The sequence below is a fragment of the Eucalyptus grandis genome, chromosome 2 (assembly GCF_016545825.1).
Source record: "Eucalyptus grandis isolate ANBG69807.140 chromosome 2, ASM1654582v1, whole genome shotgun sequence".
Taxonomy (NCBI): Eukaryota; Viridiplantae; Streptophyta; class Magnoliopsida; order Myrtales; family Myrtaceae; genus Eucalyptus; species Eucalyptus grandis.
The window spans coordinates 25,372,621-25,389,262 of record NC_052613.1 but is presented as its reverse complement, the minus strand read 5'-3'; the positions used below and the strand labels follow the sequence as shown (position 1 = coordinate 25,389,262).

General features: G+C 36.6%; 1 protein-coding gene across 1 annotated transcript; it reads left to right on the top strand.

Annotated features, from left to right (window-relative positions):
* Positions 1-4,281: 4,281 nt before the first annotated feature.
* LOC104427051 (mitochondrial proton/calcium exchanger protein) lies at positions 4,282-12,004 on the top strand. The gene is made up of 15 exons (XM_010040203.3): positions 4,282-4,478; positions 4,832-5,625; positions 5,702-6,014; positions 7,183-7,329; positions 7,411-7,499; positions 7,609-7,701; positions 7,912-8,038; positions 8,519-8,583; positions 8,662-8,836; positions 9,147-9,341; positions 9,440-9,487; positions 10,510-10,656; positions 10,798-10,880; positions 11,003-11,118; positions 11,517-12,004. Exons 2-15 carry the CDS (start codon positions 5,042-5,044, stop codon positions 11,597-11,599), a joined length of 2,265 nt encoding a protein of 754 aa, XP_010038505.2. The 5' UTR covers positions 4,282-4,478; positions 4,832-5,041; the 3' UTR covers positions 11,600-12,004.
* Positions 12,005-16,642: the final 4,638 nt, after the last annotated feature.

Here is a 16,642-nt window from a genome sequence, read left to right as displayed (position 1 = left end):
TTTGGAGATTTTTGAAAAAGGAGGCACATATGTGAACCAATTAGAGAGTGATACACAAGCCCTCATTAATGACCAAATGTTCTAGAATTGTCGAGTTGGCAGCTATGGTACAATTATTGTCAAACTTTATTAAATGTCCATTAAATGCAACATATAAGAGCAAAAAGCGGGCCATCATCGATGACACCTAGGAGCTTAGATTGCCAAACAAGGCTTTTAGCCATGCCAACTCACTTTCTAGGTGTAATCATAAGGCAAAGTAGACTTGTCACCTAAGGATTTAGGCAAGACACTTGGAAACATTAGAATGGACTACTTGGCTTAGTAGTGATGACACCAAGGGCTATATATGGAAGGAGCCCCTCTTCATTTCCATCACCTTGCTCCCATTCCTCCTCCCTCCTCCTCCTCCTTAGTCGCCCTCCTCCTCATGCTCTCTCTCTCTCTCTCTCTCTCTCTCTCTCTCGGCCTCCAAGTAAAGCCGCCATCTTGTGTAGTTTGAGCCTTAGTTCGAGATTTATCCAGGTAAATATAGTTTCTCCCTTCTTTTAGTAACATTCAAGACATCTTAGACTCTAGGAAATCCTCTTGTGAACAAGCCGAGGGTAGGTCAATTGATTCTTGGATTATTGATCTATTCTATGACTTTTTCATGTTCTTGAATATCTTGTATGATTAGAATGAAGCTATGGATCATAGCTTTTGTTTGGTATAAGTCGAGGTTCGCCCATAGCCATAAGATGTGATTCGGTATTGAGGCGTACCGAGTTCACGTCTTGGATTGGTGTGTGGTTCCTTTTATGCTTGTTACTCGAGTGGGGCCTTGGGCTTAGGCTCCTTCATGATGTTGTTGATGAAGAAATTCATGATTTCATGGCACATGCATTAAGTTCGAGCATAAAATGCATAGTTTATGGCATGTGCATAAGACCTGAGTACACCCCGAAGAAGGGATTAGTGCTCAAGCAAAGATAACAAAAGACAAGAATGGGTTTTGAGTCCCCGAATTCCTGGCAAGAACTAGGTTCGAGTCCCAGAAGCCGATAAAAAGCCAGAAGCCCAATTAAAAAGCCCAAATTGAATTAGGTTCGAGTCCCAAGATGGCTCCGGGAAGACTTGAGTTCGAGTCCCGAGCACAAGGGAAAAGCTTAATAAGCATGGCATGTATGAGTAAGAAAGAAAGGCTAGAGTACATAAGCTCAAGGCATGCATCATATGCACGAATAATTGTAAGAATTGTCATTCATTTGTGCTTGAAGCTTGGTTGCATCTTTGCAATTGATTTGCCTTCGCCATGGTTTGCATGAAATGATTGACTATTGTTCATGATGAATCGATGTTCTATTCGAAGGCCAGAGGCTATACTTATTGAGTATTCCAAGTACTTACCCATTTTCTTTTATAGGCACTTAGAATCATGGCTACTATGCATTTTGGTTGCCCTGTAAAGATAGATACTACTACGACAAACGTGATAGATGTAGAAACTAATATTACTTATTGTAAAGTGTCATCCATTGTATGGATAGAAAATGGCCTAGGCGTGCTTGTCCTAATACACTTCGAAGCCTGGTATCAGAGGTACAAGGACATATGGATAGAACCTCTCCGCGAGTTTGACAATCCAAACCCGAATCTCGGTGATATGGATGAACCATCCGAGGCTTCGGACTAAAATAGGTGTATCGGCCCTATGTTAAAAGAAGAAGGGTTCTCAATTATGGTTAATACCTGCCGTAGCGGAGACAGAGATACCCCAAGCCACTTTTGTATGTAAGATAGGCTTGTAATCATCACTACTCATGTAATATATGAAGTATATTAGTGTGTTTATATCTCACGTTCTCATGTTATTTTGTGTCGAGGATTGTGTGTTTACAATTTCCGCATGTGCATAAATAAGAAGCAAATGAATTCGGGATGGCGACAAAGCCTAGAATTTTGCAAAATAACCCGCAGCTCGACCTCCGAGTAAAGGGGGTTGTGACATCAATGCTCGGTCCAAGTATTTAGAAATTAATAAATAAAATTAAAATATTGCATTCATCCAATAAAAAGAAAATCAAGGATTAAATTGAATTCATTCTAAGACTTCTTTAGAAACCAATGGAATGACCAAACAAATTACTATTCATGATTTCCTAATTGAATCAATTACATATCAGTTTCAAACTAGAGGAATGTTAGTGAAAAAATATTCTGAACTCACTAAAAACATTAGTGAAAAATAATATATGCTAGGAAAATCTTAACTTAATAAAGTTAAAACTTGAATATTGTCAAATATGCAATTTGAGAACTACAACTAATATGACGATAATTAATGACGTTACTCAACACTGCATACTTACATATCAATATTTATCACTAAGGTTAACGCATTCGACAATTGCGATAATGGAAAATCATCTTGTGCCTCAAAAAATTGGCTCCAAACTAAATAACACTCATCTTTATATCCTAAATATTATTTTGAAATTTCCTGATGTCACACATATGAAAGTCTTATTAACAAATGGTAGGAAATTGGTAATGGCCTTTCACTTTCCTTCCAATAATGCTTGCAGTTTAAGCTCCCCCAAATAATCATACATTTGCACAAAAGCATTAAGGGAACTACCCTATAGCATCTTCAAGACTCTCAGCCTTGATATTGGACTGACTTAATATATTACTCCTGATTATTCTTTAACTAGTGTCTTTAACTTGGACACACTAATTTTAGGCATGGCATAGATGAGAGGATGATCTGGTAGTGCTATCTACCATTGAGTGGTTAAAGAGGAAGAAGCGGGTTTTTCAATACACCGTGGAAGACTCAATAGTAAATGCCTATGACACAGACCAAATTCTTCAGTATTCTCATACTCTTGTAAGAGGAGCTTTGTAGCATTTGGTGGAGAATGAGTAATACAAAAGAGATGATACGATCAGTTCGTAGGAGTGGAAAGGTGTTCGTGCTAGAAATTTTAGAATATAACAGTTATAACTATGAAAAGCTCTAAAGGTGGGGTTGGCCTTCCATACATAAACTGGTCAAGAGCTAATGTTACTCTTCTGATGATGCTATAGTAGGTCAAAACTAGTTGTGTAGCAGTGTTATGTATATCTCACCCGAAGGACAATATGCCCAAGTTAAACTAAGTGCGGTACAATTCAATACAACGATGCGATTTACCATACTATTTCTAAGAATAACTATAAAATGAAAGTTGGCCTAGGATTCTTGACTCACTAGACATCAAGGGTGTATTTGTTTGTGTTCTTTTTTTCTTGTCATGAACACAATTTCTGTTTTTTTTTTTTTTTTTTGGTAAAATACAATTTCTGTTTTTTTGTTCCAAGGAATAAAAAAGAACAAAACACGTTTGTTTACGTTTTTATTCACATGACTTGTTTCTATTCTAAGGAATAAATTTGGAACAAAAATAAGAAACAAGAAAAACTTGTTTCTTTATTCTCGGAACACTTCCAAGAAACAATTTTTCTCTCTCCTATTTTTTTCTTCTTTTTCTTTTCTTCTTCTTTTTTCTTTGGCCGGTCATCAACCTCGGCCATGGCCGGCGATCGGCCGTTGAGGGCTGGCGACCTCAACAAAGCATCGCCGACCCTCGACAAGGCTTGGCCTCGCCCAACCAAGGTGAGGCCGACCTCGCGCCGACTGGCGAGGCTCAACCTCGCCTTGGCTAGGCGAGCTCGAGCTCGACGCTGACTTGGCGGTGACCCAACAAGGATGGCTGGGCGAGCTCCGCCTCACCGAATCTAGGCGAGCTCGGCCTCACCGGGGGCCAGCAAACCTTTCATGGCTGGGTAAGGCCGTCAGTCATGGCCGAGGCCGACGACCAGTCAAAAGGAAGAAAAATTAAAAAAATTAAAAATTAAAAAAAAAATTATACAAGTTTATCAAACGCGTTATTTTATTAAAAATAGTTCTTTGGAACAGAAATAGATAGTTTTTTCTATTTCTATTCTTTAGAATAATTTTTGAATAGAAACATTATCAAACAGACCTCAGACAAATTATTTTGCAACCACAAATCTATCGGCCCGTGATGCCTATGTAGGGGAGAGAGATATCGATAAGTACATCACGTCATTATTTGCTGTCCATGAATTCAAATGGAGCTAAAAGATGAACTCAACAGTTGCGTGAATATTTTGAGTTTTAGGACCTAATTGCCATTCCAAATTCTTGCGAGCACATATGTTACGAATTTGAGAGACTTGATGCACTTATTCCTTAAAAATATTCGCATCTTCTCTTGCCCAAAACGACTTTGATCGCTGTTTGCTCGTCGTCGACACGACAGTGGAAACTAGAAAGCGGGGGGATCTTCCGCGCACTGTGCCTCTATCTGCTGACTCTCTCTCTCTCTCTCCCCTTCTGAACCGGGACGCCTCCAAGAACTCCTCCAATTCCTTCTCCCGTTCGTTGAGCTCCGATCGATACGCGCCCGCGGCGGCTCCTCCGTTCTTGGGTAAGTGCTCCTTCTTGTGGGCTGCGTCGTTCCTCTCCCGCTTTTGCACAAGTAGGGTAGTTTCTTTCGTGAGGATGGTGGGTGATGGATTGTGTCATTTGGGTGATCCTTCTTCTCGTCACTTTGAATCTCTCTTTTCGTTCCCGTTCGGGCTCCGCTTTTCCCGGGGCTTCAAACCGTGGAGGAGGATCGAACGAGCGTCTTTGTCTGCCGAGCTTTTTGATGTCTGATTCTTTTTGCGCTTGAGGGAAGGAATTTATTCTTGGGTTTCATTGTTTTGTTGTTTGCCAATGGTGTCTGGTTGAAGACGAACCCAATTGGATGAATGGTTCTTTTTTTTTTCCTTTTGGCAGACTGCGGATAGGTAAACATAGGCGGGTGATTGTGTTATGGATCTCCAAGTCAGAAACTTGTATATAGAGCTGCTGGATTAGTCCTCCATTTCTTTCCCGTGAAGTGGTTTTTGTTGACTGATTCGATTACCGGGAACGGTCGAGGGGCTTGATGATGAGGATGTGCCAGTAAACTGCTCTTTGGTAGCTGCATTGCCTGACCTCGTAGGAATGGCTTCCAAAGCAATCTTGCGCAAGCAAAAGTACCTCGTCAACTTTCTCAATCGCCCTACTTACTTAATCAGGGCATTCTCATTTTCTGAGCATGGCCAACCTCACCTATGTGATGGCCATCAGGATTTGGGTCTTATTCCAGGCCATGCATTTGCTGATACTGATCTTAAAGCTGACAGAAGTAAATATCAGTCGTCCACTTTTGCAATGCAACGATTTTTCAGACATTCAGCACATGGGGTCCCGACATTGGACCACATACTAGATAGGAAATATATTGTCTCTTCTTTTAGGGTAACAAGGATGTCAGAACTGGTGCGGCATGCTTCTACAGCAACAGCTGGCCAACCTGAAACTCGTAATGGAAATGGTCAAATCAAGGAAAAGGCTTATAAACAGGTAAAGGAGGCTTCACCTGAGGATTGTGACCAGGCAGTTGAAGGATTGAGTACAGCAAAAGCAAAAGCAAAGGCTAAACAAATCCTAGAATCCCCGAAGAGTGATGAATCTATACTGAAGAGAGTGTGGGCTACACTTTTGGGAATTGGTCCTGCTTTGAGGGCCATTGCTTCCATGAGCAGGTTTATATATTCTTGCCTCATGGCTATACTGGTTCAAGACTTTAATGGTGTTTCTTATCATCTATAATTTGTTCAGGGAGGACTGGGCTAAAAAGATTCGCCATTGGAAGGATGAGTTTATATCTACCCTGCGGCATTATTGGTTGGGCACAAAATTGTTATGGGCTGATGTTAGGATTAGCTCACGGTTGCTCATAAAACTTGCAAATGGGAAGGGTCTTTCTAGGAGGGAAAGGCAACAACTTACTCGCACTACAGCTGATATTTTCAGGCTAGTTCCTTTTGCAGTTTTTATTATAGTCCCATTCATGGAGTTTCTGCTGCCTGTGTTCTTGAAACTATTTCCAAACATGTTGCCATCAACATTCCAGGACAAAATGAAAGAAGAGGTGAGCTTGCTCTGCATTTGCTTCCTCATGTAATCATCTTCATTTCTATTGTACTTGCATAGGTGGCATTTTAAATTACAGTTCATGAGAACATTCTGCAACAGTGCAGTGCTTAAGATAAAGAGCATCAACCATCCTTTGAACAAATAATTGCTTAGCACTTTCCCCTGATCGAGAATGGTAGCCTCAGGGCCGAAATACGAGGCCAAACCTTTGGAAAGGGTACTCCCAAGCGACCTCCGGTGGTGGATTATTACTTGTGGACACCATTTCGTAATCTCTCTCTGTGTGTGTGTGTGTGGAAGACTTGGGGAGTGCAAGTCTACTGTGCTGCATCAATACCGATGTGCTCCTATATGCTCCAGAATCATTTGAAACCACCGAGCCCCAAAAAAAAAAAAAAAAAACCCAAAAAAATTTAAAAAAAAAAAAAAAAAAAACAATCTCATGCGTGATTTTTGGTTGGTGTTTACATGTGTATCATTCGCAACCTCTTTCCAGTTCCATGTGGGACTTGAGAATCACACCTTACAGAGAGGTATTTAGGTTGCTAGAAAAGTGCTTATCGTTCAATGATGGAAGTTTTGAATTTTTTTTTTTTTTTTTTTTGAAAATTTTTGCCTGAAGCAATTGGGCTTCATTTGCATGGTAATGGTAATGGATTGTTAACTTTTGACAGAGAGTGCAAGTAGGCTTATATCTGTGCAAAATATGTGCTTATAGTATATTAATCTTTTCTTACCTTTTTGTTACGAGATTTTCCCTCAAATCTTGTAAGCTTGGTCCTCTTCTACAATGCCTGATAAATTGGCACCACTTGTTTCCTAATGCTTTAATTGGGCAGCAAAATGACCAATCAAACTTCTTCACTGCTATTATGTAAAAATTTTGTTTGATGAAATGTTGGCATAATGAGCAGAGCACATCCAAAGGTTTCCAAATGCTGCTGGATGATTATAAGTATAGCAATATTGATCTTGGCCCTGGGACAGAACTAAACCTGCTTGTATTGCTGCTTCTTGGTCATTCCTAAACAATTGTCAGGAAGAACTTGCGTCTAAATTCGGCCATAAGATGTACACTGCAGATGTGACTTTTCCTCTATTCTTGCAACTGCACTATTCCAGTTATGTGAACTTTCAGCCTCAGAAAAATTTTTGATTTGTAGGAGGCACTGAAAAGACGGCTCATTGCTAGGATAGAGTATGCCAAGTTTCTTCAGGATACGGTCAAAGAAATGGCAAAGGAAATTCAAAGCTCACGAAGTGGAGAAACTAAGAAGACTGCAGAAGACCTGGATAAATTTCTGAACAAGGTAAAGAGACATTTTATTTACAGTTTTGATTAGGTCATTTCACTCCAGTTTGTAGGTATATTTAGCTTCTCTTCTAAACAGGTAAGAACAGGTGCTCGTGTTTCCAATGACGAAATTTTGGGCTTTGCCAAGTTATTTAATGACGAACTTACCTTAGACAACATCAGCAGGTTGGTGTTTCTTTAAATTTTGGCATTCTTGGCCATTGTCTAAGATTGGTTTTGCTTGCAAGCGAAATGAAATTTCACATGGCTGTTATTCCATTTTGTTGTGATACAGGCCTCGACTAGTGAACATGTGCAAATATATGGGAATTAGCCCATTTGGAACAGATGCATACCTTCGTTTTATGCTCCGGAAGCGACTGCAAGAGTGAGACAATATGTTCTTCACAAAAATTTAACTTATCTGTAGATACCCATGACAGTTGTTTATTAATAACTTCCCTCTACTCAATTTTTAGCTGGTACATAGAATCTTTCATTTGGTATGGGAGAACTTCTGCTGTGAGTCATATAGGAGGGAAGTGGACCTTTGGTTGATTGAGGGCATAATGTAGTTTTTATCTGTTGGATTTGTCAGGATAAAGAATGATGATAAGATGATTCAAGCAGAAGGTGTGGAGTCTCTTTCAGAGGAGGAGCTTCGTCATGCCTGCAGAGATCGAGGTTTGCTGGGATTACTTTCTGTGGAAGAAATGCGGCAACAGGTGCTCTTCATTTCCATTTTTGTGTTAATTTTTTTTCCTTGTAATAGGTGGGGTTTTGTATGAACAGTTTATGGGGTGTCTGGGGCCACTTAAAAAATATGCTTGCTGTAAGTTGCCTTCATTACCAAATTGTTTTAAATTTTTGTGGAAAATAAACCTTAATGAGTTTAAATGCCCATATCTATATATCTTTACATATCTGAGATGGTTCAATTTTAAAAATTAAAAGGAAAAAAAAAAACCTAACTCTAAAATTTAAGGCAAAATGAAATTTTACAAGTTTAAATCAATTCAAACACACAATGTCACAAGCCAGGTAGATTGTTCATTTGAGTAGTAGTTTTGCAAGGAACTTTTGTCAGTTGAGTTTTTGCATAAGATTTACCGAATCCAGATACATCATTATGCTTGGTTTATCCACCTGGGTAAATGAGCTTAATGTTTTAATCTAGATGTTTAAATTGTGGCTTCTCTTTTCAGCTGCGTGATTGGCTGGATTTGTCTCTCAACCATTCTGTACCGTCTTCTCTTTTAATTCTTTCAAGGTAAATCTTTGTGCATTTGGATGTTGCAGTGTGTGTCATGTCATTTTCTTCATTGCAACATTGTTCTCATTTTGACAGAGCCTTCTCTGTATCTGGAAAAGTGAGGCCAGAGGAAGCTGTCCAAGCAACACTATCATCTCTGCCGGACGAGGTTGTGGACACTGTTGGAGTGACAGCTTTGCCATCTGGAGATTCTGTTTCAGAAAGGAGGAGGAAGTTGGAGTTCCTGGAAATGCAGGAAGAACTTATTAAGGTTGACTATCTTTCTTGAGGTTTTGTTGTAGTACGAGTGTCAAGGCTGTTTACCACCTAGGCTAGCTGGTGGCAATTACCTATGCAATGTCTAATTCTGCCATTATGTCTTGCTTTGAGAATGCATTTGGTTGATGTTTCTGCTAGGAAGTGGGTTTCTCCCTCTTAATGTCCTTGATGCAGTGTCTATGTATTTGAAGCTAAGAGTGAGAACTTATTTGTTTGTGTTTTCTGCTACAAGAATGAGATCGTTATATCTCATGTTTGAATTTAGCTTTAATCTTCACTTATAATGTATGATTGATGTGCAGGAGGAGGAGGAAGAGGAAGAGGAGGAGCAGGCTAGGATGAAAGAATCAGTTAGTAGCCAAAAGGATGTCGCTTTGGAGGAAATGACTGCTTCTACGTCCAGAGAAGTGGTAGAACAGGCGAAAGCAAAAACATTGGAAAAACATGAGCAGCTTTGTGAGCTTAGCCGTGCATTGGCAGTGTTAGCTTCAGCATCTGTATGCATATATTTTACTTGTTTCTACAAAGAGGAGGCAGTTTTTTGTTGATTTTTGGTGTTTCATCTGATTCATGTTTTTATCTTCTGTGATTTCAGTCAGTGAGTAGAGAGCGTGAAGAATTTCTGAGGCTTGTTAAGAAGGAGGTATTCCAATTTGAGTTGTTTCATATGAAAGTCTACATTTAATCCTTCAGCATGGGTGGATTTGCATTTAGCTTCCCAGGGTTTCTGAAGACTGCTTTAGATAAAAACTTCTGAAGAGTATCTTTTCCCATTTTCTGGTCGGTAGGCAATTTAATCTAGCATGATAGATATGTACTTTTACCTGGACATACATCAAGGAGAGAACTAACCAATATAAGCATGCACATATCCAATATGTTATCTTGAGTCTTTATTTCCTGTCTCGCATGTGGTGGCAAGAATTTTATCTAACTAACTCTTTATTCTTTTATCCATACAAGTTTATTGGTTGGTGATTCCTCTTTCATATTTTACCTGGTACATGATCTAATTTTATCTTACAACTGCATAGTTAACTGTGTGATGGGTGAGACAATTGTGTTGAAGGTTTGAGGCCCCTGTTCCTTGGATTTTGAACTTCTTTCTCAGTGCATCTGTTGTTTACATTGATTAGTGATCAAACGGTGTTTTAGACTTTGCAAGAGCCCCTTCTCAAATTAAGTTTCTATACACAACTCTTTCTCTCCCCTTCTTTGAGCTGAGTGGAACTGCTGCATTTTCTTGGGCTATCAGAAGTAAAACAGAATGTTATACACAAAGGATGCACATAAAGGGGAATCTGTGTTCCACTCTGTTAACAGTTTTGCTCAGCATGATATAATTACTTTCTTCATCATGAATGGGGTGACTAATTTCTCTTGGTCTTTGTCACAAAACAGAGTAAACTCTCTTTGTTGACTTGGGCTTGTCAGGGATGTAATTCTCCGTCTCTTTGGTTTCAATAGAATTTATTGAATTATCGAAAAACAAGATGGAGTAACCTTTCTTGATGAGGTCAAATCTAATTTCTAGCATTGCATTAAGAGGAAAAAAGATAAATCAAAACCTGGAGAAGTTATATTAGTCCTCTTTATTTGCTTCAACAGTCTTGTTTAGATTCCTTTTCACAGGTTAGTTCCTAACTCTTTGTTATCATCCCCCAGGTAGATTTGTATAACACAATGGTGGAGAAAGAGGGTTTGGAAGGTGAAGAAGCAGCAAAACAGGCATATAAAGCGGCCAGAGAGGATAGTGACCGTGCTGCGGGGATGACCATCGGAAACAAGGCTTCCTCTGTCCTAATTGACAGGGTAATGGCAGTTTTAAAGGATTCTAATATTAGCTTTTGTTTTTTTTTAGTGCACTCTGCAGCAACTTTAACAGTGTTCCTCTCAATGCGTGACTCTGCAATGTCAAAATGACTGATATGTGGCTATGGCTCTTCATCTCAGGTTGATGCAATGCTCCAGAAGCTTGAAAAAGAAATTGATGATGTCGATGAAAAAATCGGAAGCCGCTGGAGACTGCTTGACAAGTCTGTTAACCACTTGCATTTAGTAACACCCCTTTTTATTGGGAAGATTTAGCTTTCTATAGTTGATTACTTGTTTCTCCTTGTTCTATCTTAAGTGCCCAATTGTACCCTTCATCTGTCAGGGATTATGATGGTAAAGTTACTCCAGAGGAGGTTGCATCTGCAGCTATGTACCTAAAGGACACCCTTGGTAAAGACGGCATTAAAGAACTTATTAGCAACCTTTCCAAAGACACAGGTTAGTAACAAAAGATTGCAATTTTCTCTTCCAAGTGGGCACTGCACATCAAATGGTGATCAAAAATATCTGGTGTGTTGGAAGTTTGTTCAAAACTTCTCAGCATCTTTTGACATTGTGGTTCTATGTAACTATCAATTAGAAGTATTTTTCGTTGATGCATCACTGTAGCTAGCTATTCCTATAAGACTTGCACAATATTGAAGGACACTATCGATTTGAAGTCCCTCACCTTTCACGTCAATAGGAGATGGTTTTAGAATACTTTGTGAAGATTTGATAAATGATTGGACTCCATATATCCAGCATCTTCTATCTGGAATATAATGGTCAGTTGTTTTTACACATGAAAAGAGTTGTTGACAGATTATCGTGCTTTTGTGATTTTGCTTGAACAGAAGGGAAAATTCTTGTTGAAGACCTTATTAGGATGGGAAGCGAGGCAGACGATGACAATCCAGGCGACGAGAAAAGGGCTTAGAAGACGTACTCCGATATGGTTACCGACATCGGTTGACCTGTCCACTCAAGTTGGCGATCCTGTCTATGGCGTGGCTGAGCTCAGAACCTCAAATTGTGCCCGTGATAATTTGAGCAATACTGGAACTACATTTCGTCTTGGCAATGGAATTAAGATGAGAGGAGAGCAATCTGCCTTCAGGGTTCGCAACATCATTGGCCGGGGGCTTCTGGAGATGTTTCTCACATTGTTCATACCTAAACGTAATATCGTCTTGATGTCAATTTTTGCACTGAATCTTACTGAATCTTACTCCTTCAATTCATATACGCTAAGCGCAAAGTCTGAAAAGGAACCCTCAAATCATAGAAGGGATGTTCCAACTACTCATGGATTCAACTATTCTGCTTGTAGCAGTTTTGATTACGGATGCTTTAGCGCCAAATATTCACAAAAGGTGGAGGGACCTGTGTAATGGTGTTTGGAGTGATCACTTACCGATTGAAATAAGTTGCTACTGAAGCCTAGAATCACTGCAAACATTGAAAATGACCCTATCCATTGAAATTTTTCTGTTTTTTGGGATAAAGAAACCATTTTCCAGTTAACTAATTTGTCTAAGCAATATAAATAATTATATTTTAATTGGAAATATGCTCCAAATTATGCATATTCGATAAAACAAATGAATCCTAAAGTTTCAGAATTAATTTTTTTTTCTGAAGCTTTTTAAACCAAAAATATTTTTTGCTTAAGCTTATTTACCAAGTGTTTTGGAAACGTGAAGTGTTTAAATGAGCCAATCACTGTGTGAATTAACGTCAGTCGTTTAAAAAATCAAATATGATCCAATCAAGTTGCTCAGTAAATAAATCCCATCACAGAATTTTTAGCAATGTCTAAGGATTACTTAGGGTGTATTTATTTGAATGAAAGATTTTTTTCAAAATATTAGTTTTCTAGAGTTTCATACGTTTGGTTTGTTAAAAATAATCAATTAATGAAAAATTATTTACAGTAAAAAAAAAAAAAATGTGGGTAGAGTTGGGAAATAATTTCCCAGCCTAAAAGAAGGAAAATATTTTCCTAAAAATGATTTGCCGAAAAGTATATTCTTTTATCACGAAATCTTCCTCGATAAGAAGAGTGTATTTGTTATGCAAAAAAATCTTCTTGCTTAAGGAAGATGGTTTCTCTAAAAATTATATTCAAGGAAAATTATTAGCTTTCAATTGTTTGGTGGTGTATTTAAAAGTCAAATGGAAAATATTTGTTGATGGTTAGATCTAACTTTCAAAAATTATCTTCTTCGTGATAATTATACTTTGGTTCATTATATAAGACTTGTGCACTTTCCATTCCCTTGTTGGCTTCCACCACCCCATATTACATTCATTTGATTGTATTATTCATTGTAGATCCCATTCTTGATTTAAGATTATTTCTTACATTTTTTTTTCATTTTTTTTTGTTTCGATTTACTAAAAGACAAAATTATCAACGTCCCTTTCAAACAACTTTTTTTCACTTTAGCCGCTTCTTCCACACCCATTATATTTTAACATTTCTTTTATGTTTGTTTTCTTCTAAACGTATTCTCCATTGTTGTAATCCAAGCAAGCATCTATAATGTATCGCAATAAAAAAATGTTAGTTACATTAGCAAATTGTTGACTTCATTTCCATAAATTATCATTGTATTGTTTTTTGTATTGCAGTTACTATGGAAATCAAATTGTTTATATATATCTATCAATGACAAAACTGCAAATGGAAAACAACAAAATGTCAACAAGTTCATTTCAAACTTTATAGAGTAATTTTTCAACATGATGGAATCTTTTGTGTAGTGTATGGATGCATCTTCTTGCCAAGGTTATGTTATTTCTATAAATAGATCAAAGAGAGAAAAATAAGTTCTTCTTGGTTGTGATAGGGAAGATAATTATTGTGATCAACATAATATTTCTATCACACGTTAGAAAAGAAAGACTAGCTTTTTATTGACTATCCTTTTGAAGTTTCATTGTTATAAAAAGAATGGATCATGGTCACTTAAAATATTAAATGCATCACATAGTCATGATCCTTTTAGGGATATGTTTGGACATTTAAAGCCACTATACCTTCTCGCCAAATTCTTTCTTTCTTGAGACAAAATAATCCCAACATTCAGTTATTGCTAAAAATCATGTTCAACATGATGCTAAATTCTATCATGAATATCTTAATAGTTGTACTAGAGTCCAAGCTTTATTGGAGGAGATTAGCGCATGTGGATTCATCTACAATTTTTAACATGATGCTAATGGTCACCTGATGTATTTATTTCTCTCACATTCTATTGTAGCGGATGGTTTTATAAGACTAATATATACAAAATGCTTCGGTGGATATTAGTAAAGTTTCCAGCTTTATTAGTTCTTTCTACTTATGCTTTTCATTTTTAAAAAGATTGAAGAGGAATATTATTTTGGGTTTTAACGATGTTTAGCAACACATTGGGCGTTGATTGTCAACCTTTAGCTATTGTCACTATTGGAGAGTTGGTATTGATGAATGCAATTTTAAACATTTTTCCTAGAAGTGAGAACTTCTTATGTGTTTGGAACATTGAAAATAATATTGTGGTAAACTGTAAATCTCAGTTTGAAGAAGGAACATATTAGGATTCTTTAAGTCTATTTGGTCCAAGGCTATGAACTCCTAGAGTGAAGTGGAATATGGTGAAAATATTTGGCATTTTGAAGATCGCGGTAAGGAAAGCCCATTGGTTCTTACTTACATTAAAAATACATGACTTCTTTCAAAGAGCTTTTTGAGCTTGTTTGGACAAACCTACACATGCATTTTGGAAACCATGTTACTTCAAAAGATGAAGGAGCACATTCAACTTTGAAAGGATATCAAAAGTTTCAATGGAAAACTTAGTTGAGGTGAAACAAAAATATTCCTTGCAGTTGAGAATCAATTTTAAGAAATCAAAATCAAATTGTCAAGTAAAGATGTAAAAGCTCCTCATCATCTTCATATTCCTCTTTTCAAGAAATGATTACTCAATTGTCAGTATTTGCTTTAGATAAGCTCCATAAGCAAGATATGAGTTGCTAAAAGTGAAGTTGAGCTACCTGTTTGTACCTAGCCTTTTATGTAATCCATGAACCTTCCACGTGCGCATGAAATAAGATTTATGCTTTTTGATAGTTTCTAATAATTAATCAGCAATGGAGGCTTGATATAAGGTCATTTCCAGATTGTGATGTTATGCAAAATAATGAAGAAGATTCATTTTTGTGACTACTTCATGAGTTGAAAATGAGGTATCAAGAATGGTCACTATTCATAAAGGAATCTATCTAAAAGTAAATTGAGCAATTTGTGCAAGCGAGTGATCCTTTCTTAATTGAGCCCGTGATCACATCTCATAAAGATTGCCTTTCCAACTCAAAACCTAAAGCAAAAGCAACTTTTAGATGATGCAATCCTTCTATATTTGAGATTGTTGACAAGGGGAACAAATGTGGTACTGGTAAGGCTTATGGCCATAATAGTCGAACATATAAATCAAAAGGCAAAGATCGATCAAACTCACATTTAAAGGCCATTGGAATTCATGGTGATGAAATATAGTAGGCACAGAGGACTTGATGAGCATGCAAAAATTCAACTCGAAAGACATATTCTAAGGTTGGAACTTGCCACAACATTTAAAATTTGTTTTAAGTAAATAATGACTATCTTGTTAATGTAATTAATTTTTTTATTGTTTGACTCAAGTAAAATATCATTTTCAAGAGAGTAGCCTTTTTGAGGTGAGCTAAGAAGCCGAACAGACAATTTCTTTTATTAAATGGCATATGTAACCTGTTAATATTGCAGTACATTTGTACTTGTGAGGATAATTTTCTTCTTATTGATGGTTCTATGAAAATTCTAATACATTTAGAATTGACAAAAAATAGCTGTTTTTAAATGGTTTGAATGAGTTGTCTTATAATGTGATTACAATTGCCGTTACTTATTGTCAAAAGTTAATTATCATGTCATGGCAAAGTAGTATTCTATATGATGATATTTAGGGAGCATTTTCTTTTGCATTTGCATAATAACCATAATTTTTTAAATCTTTTATGTGCTTAATTTTGTCATATTTTTAATTTTTTCTATTATCTTTTTAAAGTATCTTTGAAATCGGCATACAATGATGGCATGAAAAAAAAATGAAAATTGAATAGTTAAAATACATGGACTATAATATAATGGACTACTAGATTTTGCTGAATAAAAAAAATGTTGAATAGTTAAAATACATGGACTCTAATATGATGGCACGTATTAAGCTATAATTAAACAAAATGTGTATAAAAACAAATAGATGATTCTTTTTACTCTTAGTTATAATCAGCTTATTTTTTTTTTATATTTTCCTTGAAAAAAAATGAGTGGTATTAACTCATTAACATAATAATTCATTAGTTATCTACAAAATAAATAAATAAATAAATAAATAAGGGGAAAAGAGGAACAATAATTTTGTTCCAAATTGAGAAAAAAAGGAAAAAAAAAATCAAAAAAAGATGAAGAAAAGAAGGAAAGAAATAATTCAAATCAAAAGTGGGCCTACATTTTGAACCTTAATAAATGTGGTTTGAGAGGATCATAAAAGTTTAGGGCACGAATGATAACCATTTTATTCTAATGATTTTCCTATTTTTATTTTTGACGAGTTTTTTAGTAAAAATATATGTCGATAATGACACAAAATTCTCCCTCTCAAACAGTCAACGAGAGAGGAGAGATGACGGTGGCAAAGGACAGAGGATAGCAGGCAAAGGAGTCAGCTAGTAGTAAGGGCGAATAATAAAAAGAGTTTTTATTTCACATTTTTATTTCAGAAATAAAAGAATAAAATTCTTACTTTTGATTTTTTTTTTTTAAATTTATTTTTGGAGTAAAAATTTGTTCCAAAGATTAAAAAAATGAAATTGTGTTACTAAACAAATTTCTATTTCAAACCCAATTCTAAGAAGAAAAGATTTGAAAAACTTCAAAAAAGTAAAGTTA

Excerpts from the sequence above, each read along its gene's own strand:
- LOC104427051 (XM_010040203.3), top strand. The coding sequence starts at position 5,042 with ATGGCTTCCAAAGCAATCTTGCGCAAGCAAAAGTACCTCGTCAACTTT. Across the intron at positions 5,626-5,701 it reads GCCATTGCTTCCATGAGCAG|GGAGGACTGGGCTAAAAAGA; the intron begins GTTTATATATTC and ends TAATTTGTTCAG. Across the intron at positions 7,500-7,608 it reads ACCTTAGACAACATCAGCAG|GCCTCGACTAGTGAACATGT; the intron begins GTTGGTGTTTCT and ends GTTGTGATACAG.